At 41.9% G+C, this 25235-nt stretch overlaps 1 protein-coding gene and 1 long non-coding RNA gene across 9 annotated transcripts; one reads left to right on the top strand and one right to left on the bottom strand.

The window, feature by feature from the left end:
• Positions 1-1399: 1399 nt before the first annotated feature.
• On the top strand, positions 1400-25235 carry HPRT1 (hypoxanthine phosphoribosyltransferase 1). Of its 8 annotated transcripts, none has more exons than XM_065557376.1 (9): positions 1404-1559; positions 3544-3650; positions 5378-5561; positions 12361-12426; positions 13805-13822; positions 17005-17087; positions 20534-20580; positions 23367-23443; positions 24068-25235. In XM_065557376.1, the coding sequence occupies exons 1-9, from the start codon at positions 1533-1535 to the stop codon at positions 24113-24115; spliced, it is 657 nt and encodes a 218-aa protein (XP_065413448.1). In that variant the 5' UTR covers positions 1404-1532; the 3' UTR covers positions 24116-25235. The 8 variants fall into 8 exon arrangements, with proteins under 8 accessions (XP_065413445.1, XP_065413444.1, XP_065413443.1 ...); XM_065557375.1 differs by lacking the exon at positions 1404-1559 and adding an exon at positions 1988-2180; XM_065557374.1 differs by lacking the exon at positions 1404-1559 and adding an exon at positions 2524-2600.
• On the bottom strand, positions 19544-20695 carry LOC135973551 (uncharacterized). Its single transcript, XR_010590452.1, has 2 exons — positions 20164-20695; positions 19544-19875 (listed from the first exon to the last, which is right to left on the bottom strand). It is a non-coding gene; the product is annotated as an uncharacterized LOC135973551 (long non-coding RNA).

The following is a 25235-nucleotide window of genomic DNA, read 5'->3' as shown; positions in this document are numbered from 1 at the left end:
CAGCATTGCTAACACGGGTGGAACTCTCCCCCCCCTGCACATGTGGAATGTGCATGTGAGGTACCTCCCATAGCATCAGTGGGGTATGTAACCCCTCTGGGGGGAGGGATTACCTGGTGAGGGGGTGCCCCTCTGGGGGGGTTTTGCATGAGGGAGGCATTACCCAACTTGGGGGTGGGATGCTGCTCCATGTGCGTGTGGAGCCATTACCCAGCGTGGGGGTGGGGTGACCCCTCCATGGGGGGGGCCATTATTCAGTGGGGCTAGCCCTCTGTGTGGGGGGCCATTACCAGGGGTGGGAGTAGGGTAATCCCTCTGTGTGGGGGGCTGTTACCTGGCGTGGGGTGACCCCTGTGTGTGGGGGCCATTACCCAGGGCGGGAGTAGGGTGACCCCGCCGAGTGGGGGACCATTGCCCAGCATGGGGGTGGAGTGACCCCTGTGGGGGGGGAGGACATCACCCGGAGAGGAGTGGGGTGACCCCTGTGTTTGTGTGTGGGGACATTACCCAATACCCAGGATGGGGTGACCCCTATGTGTGTGTGGGGGGGAATAATACACAATACCCAGGGTGGGGGTGTGGTGACCCCTGTGGGGGAGAGGGGGACGTTACCCAGCATGGGGTGGGGTGATCCCTGGGGGGCATAACTCCACGTGGGGTGACCCCTGTGTGTGGGGGAGGCGTTACCCGGCGTGTGGTTGGGTGACCCCTGTTTGTGGGGCTGTTACCCGGGGTGGGGGTGGGGTGATCCCTGGGGGGGGGCCATTACCCAGCGTGGGGTTGAGTGACCCCTGTTTGTGGGGGCGTTACCCGGGGTGGGGGTGGGGTGACCCCATGTGTGTGGGGGGCGTTACCCGGCGTGGGGTGACCTGTGTGTGTGGGGGGGCGTTACCTGGGGTGGGGATGGGGTGACCCCGTGGGGGGGGGCGGGGCGTTACCCGGGGTGAGGTGACCCCTGTGGCGGGGGGGGGCGTTACCCGGGGTGGGTGTAAGGTGACCCCGTGTGTGGGGGGGGGGGTGAGCCCGTGTGTGTGTGTGTGGGGGGGCGTTACCCGGGGTGGGTGTAAGGTGACCCCGTGTGGGGGGGGGGGTGAGCCCGTGTGTGTGTGTGGGGGGGGGGGCGTTACCCGGGGTGGGTGTAAGGTGAGCCCGTGTGTGTGTGTGGGGGGGTGAGCCCGTGTGTGTGTGTGGGGGCGTTACCCGGGGTGGGGATGGGGTGACCCCGTGTGGGGGGGCGGGGCGTTACCCGGGGTGAGGTGACCCCTGTGGCGGGGGGGCGTTACCCGGGGTGGGTGTAAGGTGACCCCGTGTGTGTGTGTGTGTGTGTGGGGGTGAGCCCGTGTGTGTGGGGGACGTGGGGGGGCGTTACCCGGGGTGGGGTGACCCCGTGTGTGTGGGGGGGGGCGTTACCCGGGGGGGCCGCGCGCGGCCCCCGGCGGAGGAAGGAGGCGGGAAGCGGCGCCGGGGCCCCTCCCTGGAGCGACGCGGCCCGCCCCCGGCCCCACGCAGCTGGCGCAGCGGAGCCGAGCTCAATGGCGACCTGCAGCCCCTACATCGTGGTGAGGGCGGCAGCTCGGCTGTGGTGGGCCGGGCGCCTGGCCACAGCCGTGGGAGGGGCCCGGGACCTGGGGCGGGAAAGGGGCCCCGGAGATTGGGGGGGCTCTGGGGCCGGTGGGGGGAAAGGGACCCCGGAAATTGGGGGGGGCTCTGGGCCTGGTGGGGGGAAAGGGACCCCGGAGATGGAGGTAACCTGCACTGACATGAGGACTACCCTGTTTTCAATTACAGACAAGTATTTTGCTAGAGAGCTTTAAAAAAAAAAACCCACCAGAGTCCTTCCCAAATTATACAATGAAATAATTTCGGGTGTCTGTCTTTGTTTGTAATATGGAAACTAACATATATTGGTATAATATGCTGGAGGGTGGTGTGCTACTTAAAATTATTCATTTCTAACTATATTGTATAATTATATTTTGAAGGGGCTCTAGGAGTATCTTGTCCATTTGGAATGTATTTCTGCTCAGGATATTACAGATTCTTAAAAAAAGACAACCACTGGTGTCCATGGATGACTACAGTACTTCGCAGCTTGTATTTTGTTCCATGCTTTAAAATTCTGCTTAACTGTAGGGGTGTGACCACCCCTCCCCCACAACTGTACATAATTTGCTATCTCAGTAAGAATCCATATGTTAAATTTGTAGGAAGACCCATTTTTTCTTTGAATACAAAAAAAAAGGGGGGTTGTCAAATAAGTTGTTAAATATAATTTAAGGGTTTAAACCTAGGAAAAGTCTGTAGCTTTTCAAAGAGAGCTATCTCACTACTTGACGGGCTCACTAATGTTTCCAGAGATCTGTAATCCAGTAACTAAATGTTGAGTCTTGTGTACAGGTTAGTCATACAAATTCTAGTCTTTTATAAGCTGTACTAATACAAATTCCTGTGTGAAATGTTAGCACAGCAAAAACTTGCCGCTTGATCTGGCATTGAAAAGATATTGGGTATTCCATAGGAATAACAGTAGTGAAGATCAACAGAGGGTCCTGTGGCACCTTTGAGACTAACAGAAGTATTGTGAGCATAAGCTTTCGTGGGTAAGAACCTCACTTCTTCAGATGCAAATAATGGACCCTGCAAATGCATACACTGGGGAATTACCAGCAATAGGATTCAGTTTTTTCAGTAGGCTCCTACCTTTGCTTTACATATAATGGTGTTAAACAGTGAAAACAAAAATGAGGCGATAATAAACTGTACCTTATTAACGTCAAGATGCATTTGGGGTGAGACTCGTGAAAGCCCAGATCTTGATGCTGTCATAAGGCCATATCCTGAATCTAAATGTAATGTCTGGTCTAACGATATACATATACTAATCCCAAATCCTAATCAATACCATACAACAGTTTGCCTGTGCAAAACAGTTTGTTAAATTGGGGCTTTGGGGTCTGATCCTGAGAGACGCTGAGCACCTGCAGAACCTTAAAAACTTGTCAAACTTTTTCTCTGTGTAAGCATAACTAGTCATATTTGTAAAGCTGTTTTGTGTATATTAGAAGTTGAGTCCTGGATTTGGTGTGACTGGGTAGTGTACGGATTTGGAAGCTGCCCATGTTATAAAGAGTACTTGATCTGTTGCTTATATAGTTGAAATACTGAACTTGTTAGAAATGAAGATTTTTTTTCCAAAAAGGTATGATTCTGGGTTTGCAGGGAATTGAGAGCCAAATTGGGGTATAGTTTCATTTCCTGTTCTCTGATTCAGAGGAACTTTGCTAGAATTTTAAATAAATGTCTCCCCATGTTTGATGTTTTATTAAGTAATACTCATGCAATATTTGAGGAGACTCTTACGCACCATAGATGATAACTACTAACCTATACATTGCATTGTGTTCAATATAATTGATGTTTTTTTGGTGAGGGAAGGATAAAATGATCCAGATCAGTGTAGTGCCTGAATGGTTCTAGATCATGTTTTTCTCTGCAAGGATTTATGCATTGTACCCAATATCATCTTCCATATTTCTTTTTTAGATTGGTGATGATGAAAAAGGTTATGACCTGGACTTGTTCTGCATACCTAAACATTATGTAGATGATTTGGAAAAAGTTTATATTCCTCACGGGCTTATTATGGACAGGTTAGTTTGACTTCAGATAATACACTACAGCAATTGGTTAAGTGAAAATCATAGTTCTTAAAATGTTTCTATTCGTAACAGTCATAATGTTGTTAAGAGAATTGTAGCTCTCTTGATTTCTGGTGGTGGAGATGGTGTAAGTGCAGGACCACATGTAAGACCTTTAATTGGGACCCACATGTTCCTTTCTAGAGAGACATGCAAACACTAAGAAATATTTAAATTACTTTCTTATGGCAGACCCTAGGAATTGGCACATTTGCTGTTGTCTGTTTCAGAACTACAGCATAGCTATCAAGAGATCCTATACAACATATAGTAAGTAGTACATGACCTCTTTCAGAATAGTTCTGGGGCCTTTTGCAGTCTAAAGAATTAAGTAAAAGGCACATTATGTTTATCACATTAATTTAGACTGAAAATTGGAAGTATTGTAGCCTCCTGAATTTCATCCGAAGATTAATCTAACGGCATGAACGTAAGTTATTGAAGACATTTGTTGTCTCAGATATTTTTTCAAGTTAGTATTGTAGGCAAACTTAACATCCTCCATTCTCCTCCCTGCTGTGAAATGCAAAATACTAGTTCTTCATTTCTGTACTTCCTGAAATCCATGGTGAGCTCATGAAATTTGAATCTCGCATCAGATCAGAGAAGGGTGTAGTATAATCATGAAATATTTTGTTTCAATGAGTACTGCATTGTTATCTATTTCCCTTTCCCATCTTTAAATAAGTAGTTTTGTAGTTCTGAAAAGATCTTTCTGATTTAAAAGATTGAAGTGAAGATAGTGATGCATCTATAGTATGCATTGTGGTTTTGAATTCTCAATGACTTGACTGGATTTTTTTTTATATCTGTCCCCAGCATTAATATTAACTACTGATGGGCTTCCAATATGAAATAAAAGACGGATAAAATAAATGTTGTTTGAGTAATATTTTATTAATGAAGTGCTGAATTTATAGTCTTTTCCTAAAAAGTGCAGGAGTACTTGTGGCACCTTAGAAGTGTGTTGCTGGATGGTGTACTGTAAATATACAGAGCACTGTCCAAAACAAATTAGAAGACAAATTAGGAATGAAGATTACATTACTTTTAGCAGTAATTTTTCAAAGAAGGTATCATTTGTGTGATCTGGTTTCTTTGTATTGTCCTTGCTTTTGGAGTTAATGTAAAGTCTTTATCTCTAGTGTTTTAACCTGGCTATAAAGAACTAGTTTAAAATCTGCGTAATGTCTTGATCTTTCCTGATTTGTCTAGGACTTGCTATATCTGCTAGGTGTATTAGGAAATAGGTTTGGTTTCAGAGCAGTATAAACTTATCTTACTTTAAAAAAAAAAAAAAACCCAGTGTATGCTTCATATCTCTGGCAGCCATCCAGTAATTGATTAAGATTAGCTTTGGCTATGGTAACCTATGAAATTGAGGAAGTTTGGCAGTGTTATTGTTACATTAACCTTGAAAAGTGAGAAAAGACTTGCTGACCAGTAAACAGGTAAATTGGCTGTGAAGCAGTATGCTAGTATTACGTTGAGCAAGGAAGATGTTTTCCATGAGGGCAAGGGACTGGACTTGATGACCTCTTGAGGTCCCTTCCAGTCCTAGAATCTATGAATTTGGTGTGTGTGTATTCCCCACGGTTGGCGCCAATACCAAGTGCTGCTGCTGCTGTAGTTAAAAAACAAAACAGAGGAGTTAGTAAGTAATTTTTTTCTTTTTACAGGACAGAAAGATTGGCACGAGACATTATGAAGAGCATGGGGGAACATCATATTGTAGCCCTCTGTGTACTGAAGGGTGGCTATAAGTTTTTTGCTGACTTACTGGATTATATCAAAGCACTGAATAGAAACAGTGACAAATCTATCCCTATGACTGTGGACTTCATCAGGTTGAAGAGCTATTGTGTAAGTATATCTGCTGACACAACATGACTTAGTATAAAATTGATTAACTTGAAGTTATTAAATGAAGGTGGTTTTAAATCTATTATAATAATTATTATTATTGCCTAAATGTGCTAGGTATTGTGTGTGTGTGTGTGTGTGTGTGTGTGTGTGTGTGTGTGTGTGTGTGTGTTTAAAGCTACGGATTCAGTCTCTTTAAGCATATTGCAACATGATGACAATGGGGAAATAGGAAGGAAGGTGAAGGAGAGTTAAAAAATAAGGTCATGTGGCTACTTGTTCACACATCTTGCTACAAAATATGTTCCATTATGTACAACCCCCTTGTCTCCAACATGCCAGCTCATGAAAATCTCCTTCCAGAGCTAAGTGACTCCTTATGTAACTCCCAGCAATCCAACTTCCTTCCCCCCCACCCAACTGCTATCCAAAATCCAGAGCCGTGGTTATAACATAATCTTCCCTCAAGTTATGGCATCGTTTACGGAAAGTTTTATATGGCTAGGACCCTGCTGACTGGATAGGGAACCTTAGAAAACTACAAAAATATTTACATCTGATATCCATTGATTTGCACTGAATTTACTGAGAGCCACAACATTACCTGCCCATCTTTTATTTACCCGAATCAACCAATAGGACTAAACCTAGTAGCATTTTTAGCTTTGGAAAAACGTTAGGCTTATAAGGCTTAATTTGCAATCAATTGCTGGTGAAGGGCATTCTACCTTGTAGAGACCAGCTGTAGGTAATTATTGGGTTTTTTTTTTAAGACTGTTTTTCTACTGACATTTAAGCATTTAAGTTTATAAGAAAATGGAGACTGAAGCACTGCACAAGGTTATGTTTAAACCTTAGAAAGCATAAGACTAAACTACATAAGTCTAAGGAAGGAGTCTACATCCACAAATGCTAGATGTTTTCTGACTTAGCAAAAGGCTGGTTTTGTTTCTTCAAAATAAATTTTAAAAAGTGCTTTTTGGATTGACTCCACAGGACTGCAGTTAGTGTGGAAATAAAATAATAAAATGATGAGACTCCGAAAATCATTTTAAAAATAAATTATTTCAAGAGGTTTTTCTGTTAGCTCTGTGTCCAACGAACTTTGCATTCCAATTAGTAGTCCAAACTGTTTATCATGGATGAGAGCCCATTCCAGTAAACAAGAAGAAAAAAATCCATGTAGCTTATTAAATTGAAAACATAACTTTGTCATTCATATGATTAGACCATGAAACCAGAGATTAAACTGTAACATTAGGAGTTCTGGCTGGGGAAGGACTTTATGAACTTGTACACTGATGTGGTATTGTCCGTTAAAATCTCAGTACTTGATTCTGGATTTTCCCCATGCGGTTGTACAGGTGGGTGAGAGCACACTGCTCCCCTCCTCCACCTTGTGCACACATGCAGGGGGCTGCCAGAACACTAGCCAGGACACTTGCCCTCACTGAACATGAGGCGTGGTGGCCTGCTACAGCCAGTGAAGCAAAGGAGAGGCATGGTTGGGGATAGTGGGGGATGTGCCTCCTTATCACCCTGCCCCTTAATGAATGAAGTAGAGTACAAGCTGCTTTTATATGCTTTTCTCACAGTGCCCATTGAAAGATTTTAGCTCTCCCACCGCCACCAACAGGAGTGTACACACACACTCGGCCTATGATAATTAATTTCCCTGAATTAATGGAGTTTTACAGAAGGACATATAAAAGAAGAAGAAATAATGATTCTCAGCTCTTCCGAGCAAAAGAACCCAACAAACCCTATATATTTTACACTTAGTCCAAGGGACATTTTCAGTTAATTTCTGTGGGTTGTTTAAAAAACAAGATTGCAGATGAAAAACCGAGAGTCAGTAACAGCACTTGGAAAACTTCTGCAAAAATAATCTGTTGAAAGATGGTTGGTTTTACGTAGTGTGTTTTCTGTATTTCACTTTCCTAGTTTATTAGGCATATTTACATCAATTTAGAGTCTCTGCTCCTTCTGCTTATTCCGCTCCAGAATTTTAGTCCTCTGCTATATCAGTCCTTTGACATTAAGAAGGGAAAAGCATAAAGAGGAATTTTAAATAAATGAAGATCCTATTTTTATGCAGATTTTCTTAGTAATAAAGAATAAGGGAAGAGAAGTACAGAGAATATCCTGGATGGGAAGTTTTCTAAACAGAATGCTTTCTTAGGGTGTTGGTTCTTTATGGGATGGGGTGAGGACAGGGGTGGGGGTTATCAGGCAACCATACAAAAAATGATGTCCTGCTCTGTATCAGTGCGGAAGTCTGGTCACTGATGCACAGGACTAATACAGGTTTCAGAGTAGCAGCCGTGTTAGTCTGTATCCGCAAAAAGAAGAACAGGAGTACTTGTGGCACCTTAGAGACTAACAAATTTATTAGAGCATAAGCTTCGGATGCATCCGAAGAAGTGGGCTGTAGTCCACAAAAGCTTAAGGACTAATACAGAATTTACTAGCATTTTACTTCTGCAGGCACTGTAAGGTGGTGATTAGTATCCAGGGCTAGGGTCTTTAGATTAAAACACTGTGGACTGGAGAAGATTGTCCTAACATAGACATCCATGGAACTGCTTGACTAGACTTTGTTATTAATAGTGCCACTACTCAGGACTTAGAGTGCTTTTTTCCTGTGATTTCAAATACAAAAATGAATAAATGCTATCCATATTTTGATGGTGGGGAAACTGAGGCCTATGGCTAACTTGCCCATGGTCATATATCAAACTAGTGCAGAGTTGCGAGTTGAACCCCGGTCCCTTGACACCGAGGCCTTGGATACAATTATTAGATCACACAGCCTTCCTCATTATCCAGATTTTTACAATCTGGAAAAAAGGAATCAGAAATGCCATGATTAGCTAGGCGAGACAGCTGAACCTTCTATAACTATTCTGGAATTCTGAGCTAACTTTCTTATATGTCTCATTGACTGTTTCAGTGTATAGATATGTACAGCTACTGAATGTTGGAACAGAAAGCACATAATGTAATCGCAATTAAACTTCACTTGCAACTTCTGCTTTCACAGTTTTTACAAATGAATATTTCCAGAATGAGCTGGCATGCCATCCGGGGATGGAAAGACAGCATTTGTGAACAAAATAAGAACTCTTCCTTTCTAACAGACAGTTTATTTGGTGGTGCGCTAGCAAAAGTCACTTCCCAGAAAACCTTCTTTATCTAAATTTAGAAATTAAAAAAAAGTTGCATAGTCATGAAGAAGAGCCAAAAACACTAGATGTTTCGGGGGGAGGGAGGAAAGGCGGAAGGGGTGTTACCGTTACCACCAGTCAGTGTTTCAGGAAAACTGTCAGAGTTTCATCTTGGAGATTAAAATGGCTTTAAAACTGAATGCAGTCTGCTTAGTGCATTGTTCTGAAAAACACTTCATGATAAGTATTTTACAGTACATGTACTTTAAATAACTTAATTTTAAACAATTTAAAGTTATTTCTGAGCCATTAGCTAGTGACCTCCATCATGTAAAATACTGCTATCATTTGGCAATGGCAGGAGTGGAGTCTGGGGACAGTCTTAAAGAGTAAATCTCTTCTGAATGTTAAATCAATATTGAAACTGATTCACTGTCCATCACTGGGCCCTTGCTGCTACTAATGTCACAAATAGTGTCCTTATGTGAAATGAAAACTCTGTTTAATTATTAAATAACAAAGTTCTTAACACTGGAGAAGACGAAATTGGTTTATAGTCTGAAACTAGGTACCAATACTGCCAGTGTTTCAAATGCTTTAGCTTTTTGATCCTTAGGTTGTTTAGAAATTCAGTCCATGCATAGTGAAGAATACTGGTTTACATGCTGGTTCACATTTGTACTTAGCATTCTAAAATGTAGGAATATTTGTATTGAAACTCCTTACCTGAGAAGGTTGTGAAGGCTAGGACTATAACAGAGTTTAAAAGAGAACTGGATAAATTCATGGTGGTTAAGTCCATTAATGGCTATTAGCCAGGACGGGTAAGGAATGGTGTCCCTAGCCTCTGTCTGTCAGAGGATGGAGATGGATGGCAGGAGAGAGATCACTTGATCATTGCCTGTTAGGGGCACCTGGCATTGGCCACTGTCGGTAGACAGGATACTGGGCTAGATGGACCTTTAGTCTGACCCGGTACGGCCTTTCTTATGTTTGAAAGAAAAAGCTTTTGAGAAACTGTTAAAACACTTTTCAGAGTAGCAGCCGTGTTAGTCTGTATCCGCAAAAAGGTGCCACAAGTACTCCACAAGTACTCCTGTTCTTTTTGTTAAAACACTTGTTTGCTCCGCTGGTTGTCATGTTTCAGCAGGGATAAGCCAGAAGTTCCTCGTAATCTGTGATGTATGATATTCCTGCTTGATGGGCTGTGTGCTGCTGTGTATTCCAACATAGTATTTTCTGCATCAAGACCCTGCTCTTGTACATGTGCTGAGAATACCAGTCTGAGGGAAAGTTTCCAATCAGCTGTTGATGCTCAGCAGTGTCCTTGGGACCTAACATTTAAAAAGGGAAGAGTGGGGGACTAAGGGAGAAACCACAAAGAATAGAGCTATGTGTATCTTGACATGCAAGAATTTCTGTCGGTGCACCTAAGGTTCTTTTTTAAAGGTGAAATCCAAAATCTATGTTAGTTGCCAAAGCATTGATGTAATTTATCAGTGGCCAAGATAGCTTGCTTTTGGACATTTAAAAATCTTGTAATAAAAGCATGTACATGTGTGGCAGTTATTTTTTTTTAAAGAAACAAATACTGATAATATCTTTCCCCCCCGCCCTCCACGACCAGCGCAACCCATTAGGTGACCTAGGCGGTCGCCTAGGGTGCTGCGATTTGGGGGGCGGCGACCGCGGTGGTATTTCCGTGGCGGGACCTTCCACCGCCTCTGGGGGGGGGGGGGGGCGGCATTTCGGGGCGGGACCTTCCGCTGCCTAGGGTTGCGGAAAAGCTGGCAGCACTCCTGCCGCCCTCCCTTTTCTAAAGTGACAAATTTTCATCTTTCTTTTTGGAAGGAGTATAAAATCCTTAGTATAGGAATAGATGAAAAGATACTTATAATTGTTCATCTTATATTATAATTATAAAAGATGCTAAAAATGTGTCAAAGAAAACTTGACAAGAGGAAGCTAACGTAGGGTGAACACAGGAAATGCACCTCAGCATTTTGAATATAGAAGTCTTTCAAGTGCTCTCACAAACTTAAACATGTTTTTGTGGTTTAATTTATCCACTTTCTCAAACATTCAGATACTAAGCTGAATATCCTCTGTCTTAAGCCACATCAGCTTGGGCATCCTTTTTGGACTGTTTCAATAAAATGGCTGTTCTCGTTGGGCAACTCTGTCTCTAGTCAGTTATGGCGTTTCTGAGACAGTGACTGGTATTTCTAAATTTCTTATTCAGTAAATATGTAGCTTTTCAAAATGGCATAACTACTGTTTTTACTTAAGATATGAAGTAATGCTAAGAAAATATTTGTAAAGTGAGACTATTTCTGTTCTTACTTGTCTTGAGGCTGTATCCTAAAAATTAGAGATGGATGATTCTATTAGATCATCCAGTCACATTTTACATATCCCCAGCTATTGAACTTTCAACATTTCTTTGTGAAGAATATTCCAGAGCCTAATAGATCTTAGTGTCAGAAAGTTTTTTAAATAATCTTCATTCTTAACTTCATCCCAATACTTTTAGGGCAGGTCTACACTAACCCCCCAATTCGAACTAAGGTACGCAACTTCAGCTACATGAATAACGTAGCTGAAGTTCGAAGTACCTTAGTTCGAACCTACCTCGGTCCAGACGTGGCAGGCAGGCTCCCCCGTCGACTTCGCGGTACTCCTCTCGCCGAGCTGGAGTACTGCAGTCGACGGCGAGCACTTCTGGGTTCGACTTATCTCGTCCAGACAAGACGCGATAAGTCGAACCCAGAAGTTCGATTTGCTTGCCGCTGAACTACCGGGTAGTGTAGACCTACCCCTAGTTATATAACCCATTGTGCATCCCCTACATAATTACTTTCCCTCCTTTGGGTTTACACCTTTCAAATACTCTTTTGATGGATGAATTGTAAGTAAGAACTCTTTAGGCTATTGAAAAACAGAAAAACTAAAGTAAAAAGGGAAGTCCATGTTTACTATTTCAGTTCCCTTATCCATCCTCTCCCGCCTCCCTCCAATGATGGGTTGTAGTCTGCACAGTAATGGGAATAACACATACTTAATGTTGGCTCTGGAAAATTGAAGGTGATCAAAGTCAGTTGGATGCCCAAAATGAAATTCAAAGTTCATTCTTGAGCACCTGCCAGTTTTCATGTTGAGTTGTATTTGCCACTCACATCACTCTCCTAGTACAACCCCCCAAGACACAAACTAACACAATCACCATACATGATAACCTCAAACACACACGGCTTGTCACCATAGCACACACCTTTCATTCATCATCCACACAACTCTCTTAGCACAACACACACATTCACCCACCCTCACTTATACTTACCATAAAGCCATAACCTTTAATGGCAAAGCCGTGGGTCCATTGCTATTACTTTATATATTCTAAAGCACTGTTTGATCAGAAACATTAATTTAAATGTCAAAGTGATTTGTAATTCTCTAGTTAGTGGAGAGATGCTCATAGATGCTCTCTCTGAAAGTGCTATAGTTCTGTGTGATAATGTTCACTGGATAATACCATCTCTTGCAACTTTGGATAGTTGATTAGATGTTTAGCTATTTTAATTACTTCTAATCACACTAATACTTTGTTTTTCCCCCCCCTTTTTAATTAGAACGACGAGTCAACTGGAGAGATAAAAGTAATTGGTGGGGATGACCTCTCAACCTTGACTGGAAAGGTATGTCTTTTAGTGTGAAACAGAAGAAGTAAATAACACATATTTAAGCTGCTCTGCATCATTTTTCTAACTACATTTTGCAAGATAGCTTTATTGTTAAGACTTATCTATGTTCATATAGTACTATTCTAATGGTCTAACTTAAGGTAATGGCATTCCAAAGGCTACCACAGCATAATTGCTTTGTATTATGACTTGTTGCAAGGGCAGTTAGTTCTGTGTTTTCTGGCTTTGATAGAGATTATTGCCTAGCAGCTTTCCAGGTTTGAGCATTGGCCGGCTAAACCCAGCGTTGTGAGTTCAATCCTGGAAGGGGCCATTTAGGGATCTGGGACAAAATCTGTCAGGGAGGGTACTTAGTCCTGCTGTGAAGGCAGGGGACTGGACTCGATGACCTTTCAAGGTCCCTTCCAGTTCTGTGAGATAGGTATATCTCCATATTAATTAAATAATTAATTTAATTAATTAATTTTACATCAACACAGACTCCATCTGATTCTGTAGCTGGATTAAAACTAGTATCCTCTTCATGGTATACTCCATAGCAGGATACTGTGCATTACCTATTGTGAAGCTGTTACCATGACAATATGCAATATCTAGTTGTGAAATCATGAGGTATTAGCATTATTGTTGTCACAACAGTTCCATAACTTTGCATTTATAAAGCAGTGATTCCATGTTTGCAATAGCAGTCTTTTAAAGTGTTTTTTGGTACCCAAAAGGTGTATGGATTAATCATCTACAAAATTTCATATTTAAAAATGAACTGGAACATTAGCGGAATGCCAATAAGGTTAAAATATTCTGAGTGTCCAAACACGTGTTTTCCCCTACAACTAGACATATAACCAAATCAGTCGTCAAGGCATGTGTGTGTTTTAAATGAAAATGAATGCAAAGTTTCAAAATAGAGGCGATATTAATGCCAGAATCATAAACCCTTGAAAAGTGTGATGCCATTTTAATTATGAATATTTCATTAAATGCGCGCAAAAATGTGTAGGCTCTTGTATTTTGATCTAACTTTGCATACTTATAATGTTGTTTTTCAAAGTCTTAAGAATTCTACAGACCAGTTAGTATTCTGCATGTGCCAATAGACAGTTATCAATGAGAATCTTCTTGCCAGCACTTCAGAAATGTTAACTAAATAGAATTTGCAGTGTTGCATAATATTTTTGAATTGGGTGTAATAATATTACAGATTTTTTTTCTACAGTTTTCAGCTATTGAGAATGTGAAATTCTGTAAATGGTGACATAAGCATATTTCACTGCATTGATAATATAAGTAATTTAACAGAAAACTACTAATGGAATCAACATAATCGCCAACTAAATATTCATGGATTTTTTTTATTTTTCCCCCCCACTAGAACGTCTTGATTGTAGAAGTAAGTATTATGTTTCACTTTGGTTTCTGTAATGTGTGATTTGTAATAACATTTTAACAGGAGATGGTCCTGAATCTGAACACCTCTATATTTCAGCGACCTGTGAAACCTGAATCTAGGCCTGAATTTTGCAAATGGCCCCTAATTTTCATAATGAGCTGACCCACATACCCTCAAAGTTAGGAGTATGTGAAGTCCAGATCTGAATTCCCAGGTTGGCCCCATCTCATCTCACTTAGCTGCAGGGAGAGAATGTCCATGTCAAAGTTTTGCAATTGTTACCTTCAATTTGCTGGGATCCTATTTAATCATACTGGTTTATATAGTAAAGGAACTTGAACAAAGTGAAATTAAGGATCTCTGTCACTTTGTTAATGCACAGACAAGAATTTAAACTGCAGTAGTTATAGAAAAAATATTCTTATTAGGAATATCTGAAAATATATAAAACACTCAACAGTGCCTGATGTTTCCACACATCATTTGTATACTGAAAATAAATACATTTTTGTTGCATAAAGAGTCTCACCTACCACTGTGGCTCATCATGCATCACTGGACATTAATGTGCAGAATATAATTTAATCTGACTTCCTAGCTGTTAAGATAAATCAGTTCTTATATTGATACCTCCTTTCATTGATGGACAGAGGCTTGTTCTATCCAGTCAATATTTACTCCTGGGGAAATTCTGTGCCACTGCGCAATGCAGAATTTTGCAGAAATGAATGTTGTGCTTGCAGAATTTCCTTTCCCCCGCAGAAATGGGTTGCAGTGCTGCTGGCCGTCTCTAGGTGCTGCTGGACCCAACAGAGCCCAGCTCGCACATAGAAGATACTGCCGGGGGAGGGGCAGGGAGCTAAAGGGTTCCTGACACCGCTGCAGTTCCCAGCATACCCTGAGGGAAGGACAGGGCGGCGCACAGGAAACTCCATGCAAACCTGGGACTGAATATCAGGCTGTTTCTCCCTCTGGATCCCTGGGCTCTGGGGGGGCGGATGTCTCAGCTGGGCTGGAATGGAAGGGGGTGTGGGTATCTGGGCGAGGGGGAACCCGTGGTTGGGCTCTGGGGAGGAGGGGTCTTGGGTGTCTGGCCCCCCAGCTGGGCTTGGGGGAGGAGGGGGCAGAGAAACAGGAACTGGGTTACTGTAAGAGGTTTTTTTAACACTCTCCTCCTGGGGGAATTTTTGTATGTTTCTGTATTGTTACAGACATACTTGCTGACAGGTATTTTGAAATAAATTACCAAAATAATTGAAACTGGTGTGACTATGTAGTGTTGTTTTGACAAATAAAATTTGCAGAATTTTAAAATATTGTGCGCAGAATTTTTAATTTTTTGGTGCAGAATGCCCCCAGGAACAAATATTGATTTATTTGCAAATAATGTTCTTGAACAAGGTTTATAACTAAGGCCCTACTTGCACTGTGGGATGATTGTCAAATAATTGCAGCTGAGTTGCGGACAAGACATGGAAAATCGCAGAAAAGTAATCAAGGACCTTTTATTAATTGCAGGAATTTGGAAAAGCCAAAGAAGACCTATTTGTTTAAGAAAAATTTGCTGGAACAATATACACATTCAAGTATTATATTATGCCTGCTAATTTTTTTGATAACCAGATTTTTTGCTGCAACTATATTACAGTAATTAATGCATAAGGCTCACAGCTGGACTGTCAGCCGCCCAGGGGTGACAGCCAGGGCTCCCACTGTCGGCCCCTGCCAGCTGGTAAAATTGCGGTGGAAGCTTAATATTATGGGATCCACAATTTCCGCAGTATCGCAAATTAAGTAGGGCCTTTTCTTTTAACCTTAGGATAGAGAAGCAGTGGCAATAAACAAGTAAACAACTTCCTATGTAGTTGTTTTGAGACCTAAAATCATATTAACTTCTTTTCACTTAAATAAACGATGATTATGTCATTTAAGAGCCATTTCCTGAAACTGATCCTTTTATGGCACAAGGGAGTGACAACTTCCTTTTGTCATACCAAAGTTCCTGCTTTGGAAATCCTGGGTTTTTACACCGGATCCTGCTTTGATCCAAGAAGGCTAGTCTAGTCTGTCATTTATATACTCTGTTTTAGTGCACCCATTGCCAAAGTATGGGTGCATCAATTTTTACTTCCCTACTTTTTTTTCCACACAAACATTTTAGTCACATATGTGATCATTGTCTCTTTTGAAGTGGATTTTACTTCTGAAGGGCAAGTATATTGAATTTTATATGGGTCCCATTTCAAATTAATTAATTAATGTCTTTTGAGTACCAGGCAGTTAAATAAATTAGTTTCTCATCTGTTCAGTGACATATATCTTCTACATGGCAGGTTCTTGTAAAATACGAGCCCCGTTACAAATCACCATTCTGCTTGTCAATCAATCAAACAATAAAAATAACTTTACTATAACTTATGTCCTTATGTATGATAGTACCATGATTTTTCATATGGTGCCTCCTGTGACTGGCAAAAAAGACTCTAGAAAACAGAGATCTGCCACATGTAACCACAGGGTCAAACACTGACAGGTCAGTGATGTAGCTGATTTCTCTCTCGACTTTAAAAGCTACTGACATGGCAGTTAGGCCTGATTGCCTTTGTCCATGCATTGATCTGTTTAGTGTGCACACCCACGGCCCTTGTTCAGACTTGTGTTAATATCCATGATTTGAAGCGCTGAACAGTTAAATATAACCTGGCATAATCCGAAGGTGGGTTGGGGTGTTTTAGGGGGCTATATAAAGATAAGGTGTAGCAATCAATTTTGCCTTTCAGTGCCACCTACTTCTTTGTGTACACCAGACTGCAGACCAGATAGAAGAATGTTCCTCTAGGGGGAACTTTGTGGCTTTGTGTTAATCCAACCCAAATTAGGAAATGAAGAGTGATTCCGATGCTTCAGTGGTAACACTTTCATTGCAAGGTTATTAATATGATAGAAATAGATTATAGGTTATTGCTGATAGAAATGAACTATTACACATAAAGGATGGCCACAACAGTGCAGTAGGGAATAACACCTATATTTGTTTATGTGCAGGAAAAGCCTGATTTCCACTTCACGAGTTATTTTCATGTCATCGCAACTCAGTATGACATGGGCTCTTTGATTAGAATCTGGAAGTGCTATTTTAACAGCTTTTATATAGTTTTCTGACGTGGCTTTTTTATCATCAGGATATAATTGACACTGGTAAAACAATGAAAACATTGCTGTCTCTGCTGAAGCAGTACAATCCAAAGATGGTGAAAGTAGCCAGGTGAGTTGTGATTATAGCTGCTTGCGTTGTATATTACTTTTTTAAGAACTATAAAAATAGTGAAATAGGATTATAGAATGCTTTTATATTTGAAGGGAATTTTTTTCCCCCATGACACAAAGGTGAAAACACCTTTCATGGTATTGTACATGGTCTCACTTTCTCTAGTATACGGTCTGTTCATTGTGAAAAGGTGCATGTATTTAGACTGACAGGAGCACTTTTCTATCATTTGTGTTCCTACTGCTTAAGAGATTTAGTAGTGAAGAAGGATGTAAGGACTGGGTCTGTGTGTGAGTGTGTTGGGCATGCATTTTATCTTGATTACCCTAGGATTTTTTTTAAAAGCCTCCTAATGTTTCTGCTCTGAAATGTTTGTAATGTAATGTAATGAGAAATGCTTTCTCATTAATCTTAAGGGTTTTTTTTTTTAATATTGTTGGATGCAAACCTGTGCACATGGATCTGATTGCAAAATTGGAACCCTGGTTAGCAATTTTTAAAATGGCCATTAGCCTGCAGTAACTGTGTGTAACTTGGCTATAACAATCAAATGTCCGAGTATAATCTGGCCATATCATCTGCTGGGTTTTACTTTTTAGGATTTTTAAATTTTTAGTCAACATATTTTTGAGACTTATTTTGTTTAAAAAAACTTATGACTAAACAACTAAAACTGATGATAATTGAATGTTACTAACAAAGTAGGTGTCAAGCCTGATGGTTTTTACACTTTAGATCGCTTGTTCTCTTTCATTGTCAAACTGAATCTTATATGCATTTCACACCAGGCCGGCTCTAGGCACCAGCAAAACAAGCTGGTGCTTGGGGCGGCACATTTTTAGGGGTGCCATTCTGGCGCGGGCCATGCCGCCCCTAAAAATGTGCCCCGGCCACCCTAACTCACCTCCACTGCTGCTGCTCGCGTGCTGCTGCTCGCCCTCCCTCCCAGGCTCTCAAACCCGGGAGGGAGGGGGAGATCCCGAGCGGCCGCGGCGCGTGAAACAGCTGATTTGCGCGCCACGCCTGCTCGGGATCTCCCCCTCCCTCCCAGGTTTGAGAGCCTGGGGGGAGGAGGCAGGGCTGGGGATTTGGGGAAGGGGCAGAGTTGAGGTGGGGCCGGGGGGTGGGGTAAGAAAAAACCCGGGGGGGGGGGCAAAATTGTTTTTGCTTGGGGCAGCAAAAATCCTAGAGCCGGCCCTGATTTCACAATAAAGGTATATTGGCTGATAGGAATGATAGATGAATAGGAGGTGGAGGTGGCATCTAGTCAGGCAGTGTTGCTATACCAATACCAAAACAGTTGTTAGACGTGTCTCAAGTAGCCCCTTTTGCTGGTAATGTTGGAGTGACATGTGGAGGGTGAGATGGTTACAGACTTCTTATTGGTTTGTTATCTCCAAGGTCATGACAACACATTGAGGAGTTTGAAGCGTGTGCCTGATAAGCCCTTTTAAAAAGGCCCCTGTGGGCCCTGCCATTACATTTAACATCATATACATATAGTGTAATAGTCAACTACATTCTGGTCACATTATGTAACTTTGAAAAAAGAAACAAAAGCTTTTTTTAATACTGAAAATTTGTCAAAAGATCTAAGCCATAAATATGCAAATACCAGAGATGGCATAAAGGTGAAGATGTTTTACATTTTATACCTGTAAACACTTGCCTGTTTGTGTGTTTTCCATTGCTGTGTGATGCAGATGTTGTGCAGAGATTCCAACACAGCTCAAGTTGGATTTGAGATTCCTCGGTCAAATCCCAAACTGGTAACAGCCCCCCCCCCAAAATAAGTCATCCAGCCAAAACTTCCATAAACCTCAAATGTCAACCAAGTCTGAAAGCTGCCAGGTTTTCAGAAACCCAGCTGAATGCTGGGTTCAGAGCTACAAAGGGATTGAGTGTTCTGTTGACAGGCAATGGCAGATCCTCTTCCACTCTTAAGGGATGTGGCTGTCTTGCAGGGAGGAAAAGGCGGATGGGGGAATACAGAGAGGCTTGTGAAAAGTTAACCAGAGGGCAAGTACCCCTGAGCGAAAGGACAAAAGGCAGCATGATACCAGGCAGTGGGGCTTAGCAGGGCCTCTTCTTCCAGAGAGCCTCTTCCCTTAAGTAGGTGACACTTTTGAGTACGTAATCAGCTTGAGCTGTCTCCAGTGTTCATCCATCAGACTTTCTCTCTGACTTTCTCCTCACAAGCCTTCCCCAAACAATCGCAGCCAGACACCACAATGGCCCTTTATGTGGGTGTAGAAGCGTCCATGGACTACCTTGAGTCATTGAAATAGTACCGCAATATATGGTGATGGGCAAAAAGTATGAGAACACTCACTCTGTTCTCCTTTCTCTCTACTTCCTGGAAAGTGCAGTTTTGTTCTGAAAAGTGACAGTAAAAATGGCACTGTCTTGTCTTGGCAAATCTGCTCCGTGTTTGTATTCGGTTACAGCTGCTGACTTTAGTGACAATACTGTTAGCTCTGCAGAGTCACCGCAGCTGAGAAAGGGGGAGCTGGATTCCATGCCTCGGTGTGCCTCATCAACAGGAATGTTTATTAAATTCCATTTACAGGGATAATCAGGAGCACCTGTGCAAGCCTGTTGAAGACATACTGTTGCAAAGGTGGACACAATTTGGCCTGCAGAACTTCTATTTACTGGTGATGGTGCATAAGAAGGAAGGAACCTAGTTTGGCTCTCAGCTCACAGGCTGAATTTGCAGGTGTGATAACTAGAAAAGCTGTCTCTTTTCTTGTGAACAGAGCACTGTACCTGAGGTTTCTTAGGCCTTGGCTACACTTACCCGCTAGTTCGGCGGCTGGCAATCGAACTTCTGGGTTCGACTTATCGCGTCTAGTCTGGACGCGATAAGTCGAACCCGGAAGTGCTCGCCGTCGACTGCGGTACTCCAGCTCGGCGAGAGGAGTACCGCGGAGTCGACGGGGGAGCCTGCCTGCCGAGTGTGGACCAAGGTAAGTTCGAACTAAGGTACTTCGACTTCAGCTACGTTATTGACGTAGCTGAAGTTGCGTACCTTAGTTCGAATTAGGGGGTTAGTGTAGACCAAGCCTTAGACAAAATGAACATGGAGCCTCATTATGCCAGTTTACAGAATCACTTTTCAGAACTGAATTTTACCATAACTCCTGGCTGACTTTTCTACTCTCTGCCTCAGGCGCAGGTTTGACTCTTGTCCTTTTAGCTAGACTGTCAACTGTTTGTGATTCAACCAGAAGTCTTGATCCGATCAATGTGATTGATTGCTAGGAGATGCAAATACAGGATATATTTAATAGCTGAAATTCTGCCTTCAGTTACACCCATTCAATGTCAGTGAAGTCCAAGACTGGCTTGGTTTTTAATAATTAATTCTCTATCTAGTTTTTTTGAACACCTTGTAGCTGCTGATTTCCATATTTCAATTTTCTACTGGTTTTAATTGACAGCTTGTTGGTTAAAAGAACTCCTCGAAGTGTGGGATATCGGCCTGACTGTAAGTGACCCCTTTTTGCCAATCATCAATAAATATTTTAAAATTAACTAAGAAACACATTATCAAAGTATATAGAAATTTTATAGTCAAACTATAAAAACATTTGCAATGTTTGTCTCCAGTTCACTTTTTTCTGATGATTCTTGGGCAATGCACTCTGATTTATTTAGTGCATTACACTACATGTTGGCAGAATGTACCTTATTTTGACACACTTTTTATGTTAAAGGGACATTGTCTAGTAGGTATGTCCAAAATACCTGTGGTTCTTCCAGTGATTGTCCATATAGATTCTACTTCTGATGCACACGTGCCCAATGCACATGAGATTGGATTCTTTTGGCCAGCAGTGTCTGTTGGGATCACGCCTGTGCCAAGGGCATAAAGGGCAGAGTAGGTCCAACCATCCCTCAATTCTTGCCTGGTGCCTGTAGCCACAAGCCAGACCCCTAGATAGGGTTTGCTTCTCTTGCATACTGTGCAACCTAAAACCTGATTTATTTTATAAATAATGAGTATATTAGTATAGACAGGCTAGTGACAGTTTAGTGGAGTTAGTACTAGTATTTGATACCTGTGGACTATAAGACAAACAAAGCAACAAAAAAATTTTCTTCGAGTTAGGGATTTACCAAGTACAGGGATCTAGCACAGCTTCAAAACTTGCCCCTTTTGCGATGCAGCTATTCCGCTGAAGGATGGACACCTGAGGTGGCTTTGTGCCTCAGGGAGGGGTATATCTGATGTATTGTGTATTATCTGCCATTTTCCCCTAAAAGAACACAAGAGACTTGCCTTGGGTTAGAACAATCTGGAGAAAAAAGGCCCTGATGGGTCTGAACAGCCTTCATCTTGCAGATCTTAGATTTCACTGATCTAAGAAAGCGTCAGCCAAGACCAGCAAAGTAGCTAAGTCATCTGAGAGGGGGAGGGAAGAACATGGTTCCTCTAGAGAGCACAGATCTAGGTCCCCTTCAGAGGGACCTAGTAGAAAGAGGCAGAGATCACCTCAGTCTGCTTCCTCAAAGGGTAGGTTATGGCCCAGAAGGGATCCCTCTGACATCCATCACAGAGACCAGTCACCAAGCAAGAGTACCATCTCAAGCAGAGCTCTGTGCTTTGCCCAGCACTGACCTCGGTGCACCTGGTGCTGACAACCTCAGCACCTACGACTCCCGTGCTGATGACCGCGGTACAGCTCTTCTCGGTACTGACCTGAGCACTGAAGCCAGTTTTGGTAGCAAGTGATCTAACTGACTGCTCAGCCTGAATCACCACTACTGTCTTCAGTGGTGCGAGTGCCTTCTGCAGTGCTGACTGCTAGTGCCATTACAGTACCGAGCACTTTCTCGATCCTGGCAAGAGTAGAGCCCATAGCTCACCCTGGGAACCTTGTTAAAGCAGCCCCACATCTAGAAGAGGAGTACTCGCTTCCTCAGCTTCTGAGCACAGCAGGGAGGCGTCCTCTGCCCTCCTACCATGGTCCTGTTTGTATGACCCCTATTTGTCAGACAGGGCATCTAGGACCTATTATTACACACTCAAACCTAGGGGATCTAGGGAAGAGCATTCTCCATGGTGCCCACCCCGTAGCCCCTTGCCCTTCACTCTTACCAGGGTCATTTCAGGCTCTGCGTGGGCCCCGTGGGGCACAGGCAACAAGAAAGCCAACTTCTACTGCTCCCTCTATGGCTAGATCTCCCTCCGCTACAAGCTCCCCTAGGGCTGAGCGAAGGCACAGGTGGCTCACACTGTCAGCAGCAGGAACATGAAAATGAAGAACTGCAGCTATCTCCTTGTCCTTACCAGACAAGGCAGTAGTGCCCATTACTTCTTCACAGCCTGACAACCATAAGATGTTCCAGGAATTTCTGCGCTGGATGGCAGACACTCTTGAGATCCTTGTAGAAGTAGTGCAGGAAAAGTCTATGGTTTTACAAAGCGGAGGCATCAAGATCCGATGCCCACTTTGGCAGCGTTGCCCAGTAGTCTGTATTCAGATGCAATTCAAGCACCCATTTCCTGTCTACCATGGCACCGCTTGAGAGTCACAAGAAGTGGACTGCACATGGACTGTTGCCTTGAGGAGGAAAAAACGGTAACTTACCGTACAGTAATTGGTTTTTTGAGATGTGTTGACCTCATGTATTCCATGACCCACCCTTCTTCCCCACTACAACGGAATCCTGTAATTACCTGCATTCTGTCCTGGCGAAGGAACTCACGGACGGTTTGACCCACTCTGCCTTTTATGCCCTTGGGTGCGGAGGTACAGCCTGGCCTCGGCAGACTCTGCTATTCAAAAAAATCTGATCTTGTCTGCACAGGGTGCATGTGCACCAGAAGTAGAATCCATGTGGCCAACACATCTTGAAGAACCATGGTTACTAGGATAGAGTAAGTAACTTTTGTGTATCAAACTTTTAAAATAAAACCTAAACTAGTAGCAATGCATTCATGGATTTCAATACAAATAGATTTGGATTTGGAGCAAACGTTTGTAAGCTATACATTGCAGCATTGTGCTACTGCATGAAAACCAGAAAATGAAATTAACTAGTCTGTTTTCATTTCTGAGATGAGTGAAATGAATGAAGCTAATGGACTAGATAGTGAAAAGTAAACTAGATTTGTAAAATAGTTTAGAAACTATTGAGGAGAACAAATAAGGACACTTGGGTTTTTAAAAATATATATGCAAATATGACAGTGCCTTTTTTTTTTTTTTTTTAAATAAACACTGGTGCATGAAGTCTAACAAAATGATGAATTATGGTCCTTTTCAGTTGTTGGATTTGAAGTGCCGGACAAGTTTGTTGTAGGTTATGCCCTTGATTATAATGAATACTTCCGAGATTTGAATGTAAGTAATGTTTTTCTTAATTCTTTTTACTCTTTCAAAACTAGGGAGGAGGAAATAGGATAATTCAGTTTTTTCCTACTTAAGCTGTACTTCCACGTACAAGCTGATCACTGTGCTAGTGATATAGTGACCGGGGAAAACGTTAGCAGCAGAGCAGTCTTTCAACTCTCATGAGTCAGGCCAGCATGGATCTTCCGCTTAGCTCTGGAGAAAGGAGCCTTACATGCTCCTCATTGACTAGATGGGAAAGAAGGGAACAGCTGTAGTGGAGGGTTTCTTGTCTTACCAGTTTTTTTCACAATTAACAACAGGAGGACAATTTGGAATAAAGAAGGAACTGCCCTTGAGTTCCCGCCCATTCCTGAGACTTGTTCTCTGGGTGGCACAAGTCTGTTGGCAGGGATCAGGTGGGATATGGAGGAATTAACATTTTGATACAGAAAACAGACTTTAAAATTATTCTGTATAAATCAACTCATGAAATCAGTGATTAATAACATGGAAATGTGTGATACACTTTTCTTTTTCCTCAGTAGAATTGCATTATTAAATAAATGTCTAAAACTTCAGTCTTTTACTCCTAGATGTTAGTTTTCTAACATGAGCTTTCTGTTTTTGTTTCAGCATATTTGTGTGATTAGTGAGACTGGGAAACAGAAATACAAAGCGTGAGAGCATAGTTCAAACGCTATAACAACAGAGCTTTGCAACAGTTTCTTTACTGAGTCCTATCTTTGAACAGATTCAAGTCTGGAACACCAGCTAACTGTGTAGAATATCCCAGCCACATTTTCATATGCTCACTATAGCTTATTGCATGTACAGTATCAGAAACTTGTCTTGTTCATTTATATTTTTGAAATGTCAAATAATTAGTGCAATTCTGATTTTCATTTGCACTATGAATCTATCGACTATCGCTGCCCCTTGATGGGTTGTGGTGTTTGTGAGCTGCACTCTTGAAGTGGTGAATTGTTTAAACCTAATCAACCCGTAGCCGAAATAATTCAAAGTACTGTTAATGGAAGCCATTTTAAGATAGGGAAGTCTAGTAACAATTTTTTGAAATGTGTAAATTTTATTTTAATGCACAATTGTGATTATTGATAACTGCACTCTTGGGGTGTTAGAAAGCATGAGGAGCAACCGGTTACAGTATATGTAATCGCCAAGGTGTTAACCACGGCTTGTGGAGTAGCCTTATTGCCATTAAAGGAAGGCTGAGTGAAAAATGTCAGCTTGGGCCGAAAGGAGATGGACTGACAACTGAATGTTTAAAAACTAGTTCTCACGGAGCTGCCCCTTTCTTGTAGGTTAATATTTTCTTTAAAATATTTATCACCCAGTGGGAATTGCCTTTTAAATCTAAACAGCTGTAATATATTTTACATTTGTGAAAAAATATGGTAATGTTTATAAGATCCACAAAGCAAAGTACTTTAAATAAAGACTGTTTCTTTAAAATAAAACCTATACACCTACACCCTCATGGTATACATTAAAATGCGCTTGAAATGTGCTTTTTTTGCTAATTATATTTGGTCCTAAGTCTTTCTAACAGTGAAGATAGACTCTCTGCCTTTGCTAGTTTCTCAAAGACTTCAGTTAATTCTAGTATACCATATATAGAAAAAATATAGCACTGGTGGGAAAAACATAGAAATGCTTCCATGTGCTACGCCAAACTAGATTCACAGAATATAGTGTTTAAACACTGTTGTTTGGTCTGCTTTGACAAGGTAAATAGTGAAGATAATTGCTTAATAAACACATACATATGGAACTATACAAA

This window comes from Chrysemys picta, chromosome 9, assembly GCF_011386835.1.
Source record: "Chrysemys picta bellii isolate R12L10 chromosome 9, ASM1138683v2, whole genome shotgun sequence".
Classification (NCBI taxonomy): domain Eukaryota; kingdom Metazoa; phylum Chordata; order Testudines; family Emydidae; genus Chrysemys; species Chrysemys picta.
The sequence above is the reverse complement of the archived record's forward strand: the minus strand, read 5'-3'. Positions and strand labels throughout refer to the sequence as shown.

Bases quoted from the DNA above. Each gene is read 5' to 3' on its own strand.
- HPRT1 (XM_065557376.1), top strand. From the start codon at position 1,533: ATGGCGACCTGCAGCCCCTACATCGTG. The intron at 3,651-5,377 runs GTTAGTTTGACT...TTCTTTTTACAG, and splicing joins CACGGGCTTATTATGGACAG to GACAGAAAGATTGGCACGAG. The intron at 20,581-23,366 runs GTAAGTGACCCC...GGTCCTTTTCAG, and splicing joins TGTGGGATATCGGCCTGACT to TTGTTGGATTTGAAGTGCCG.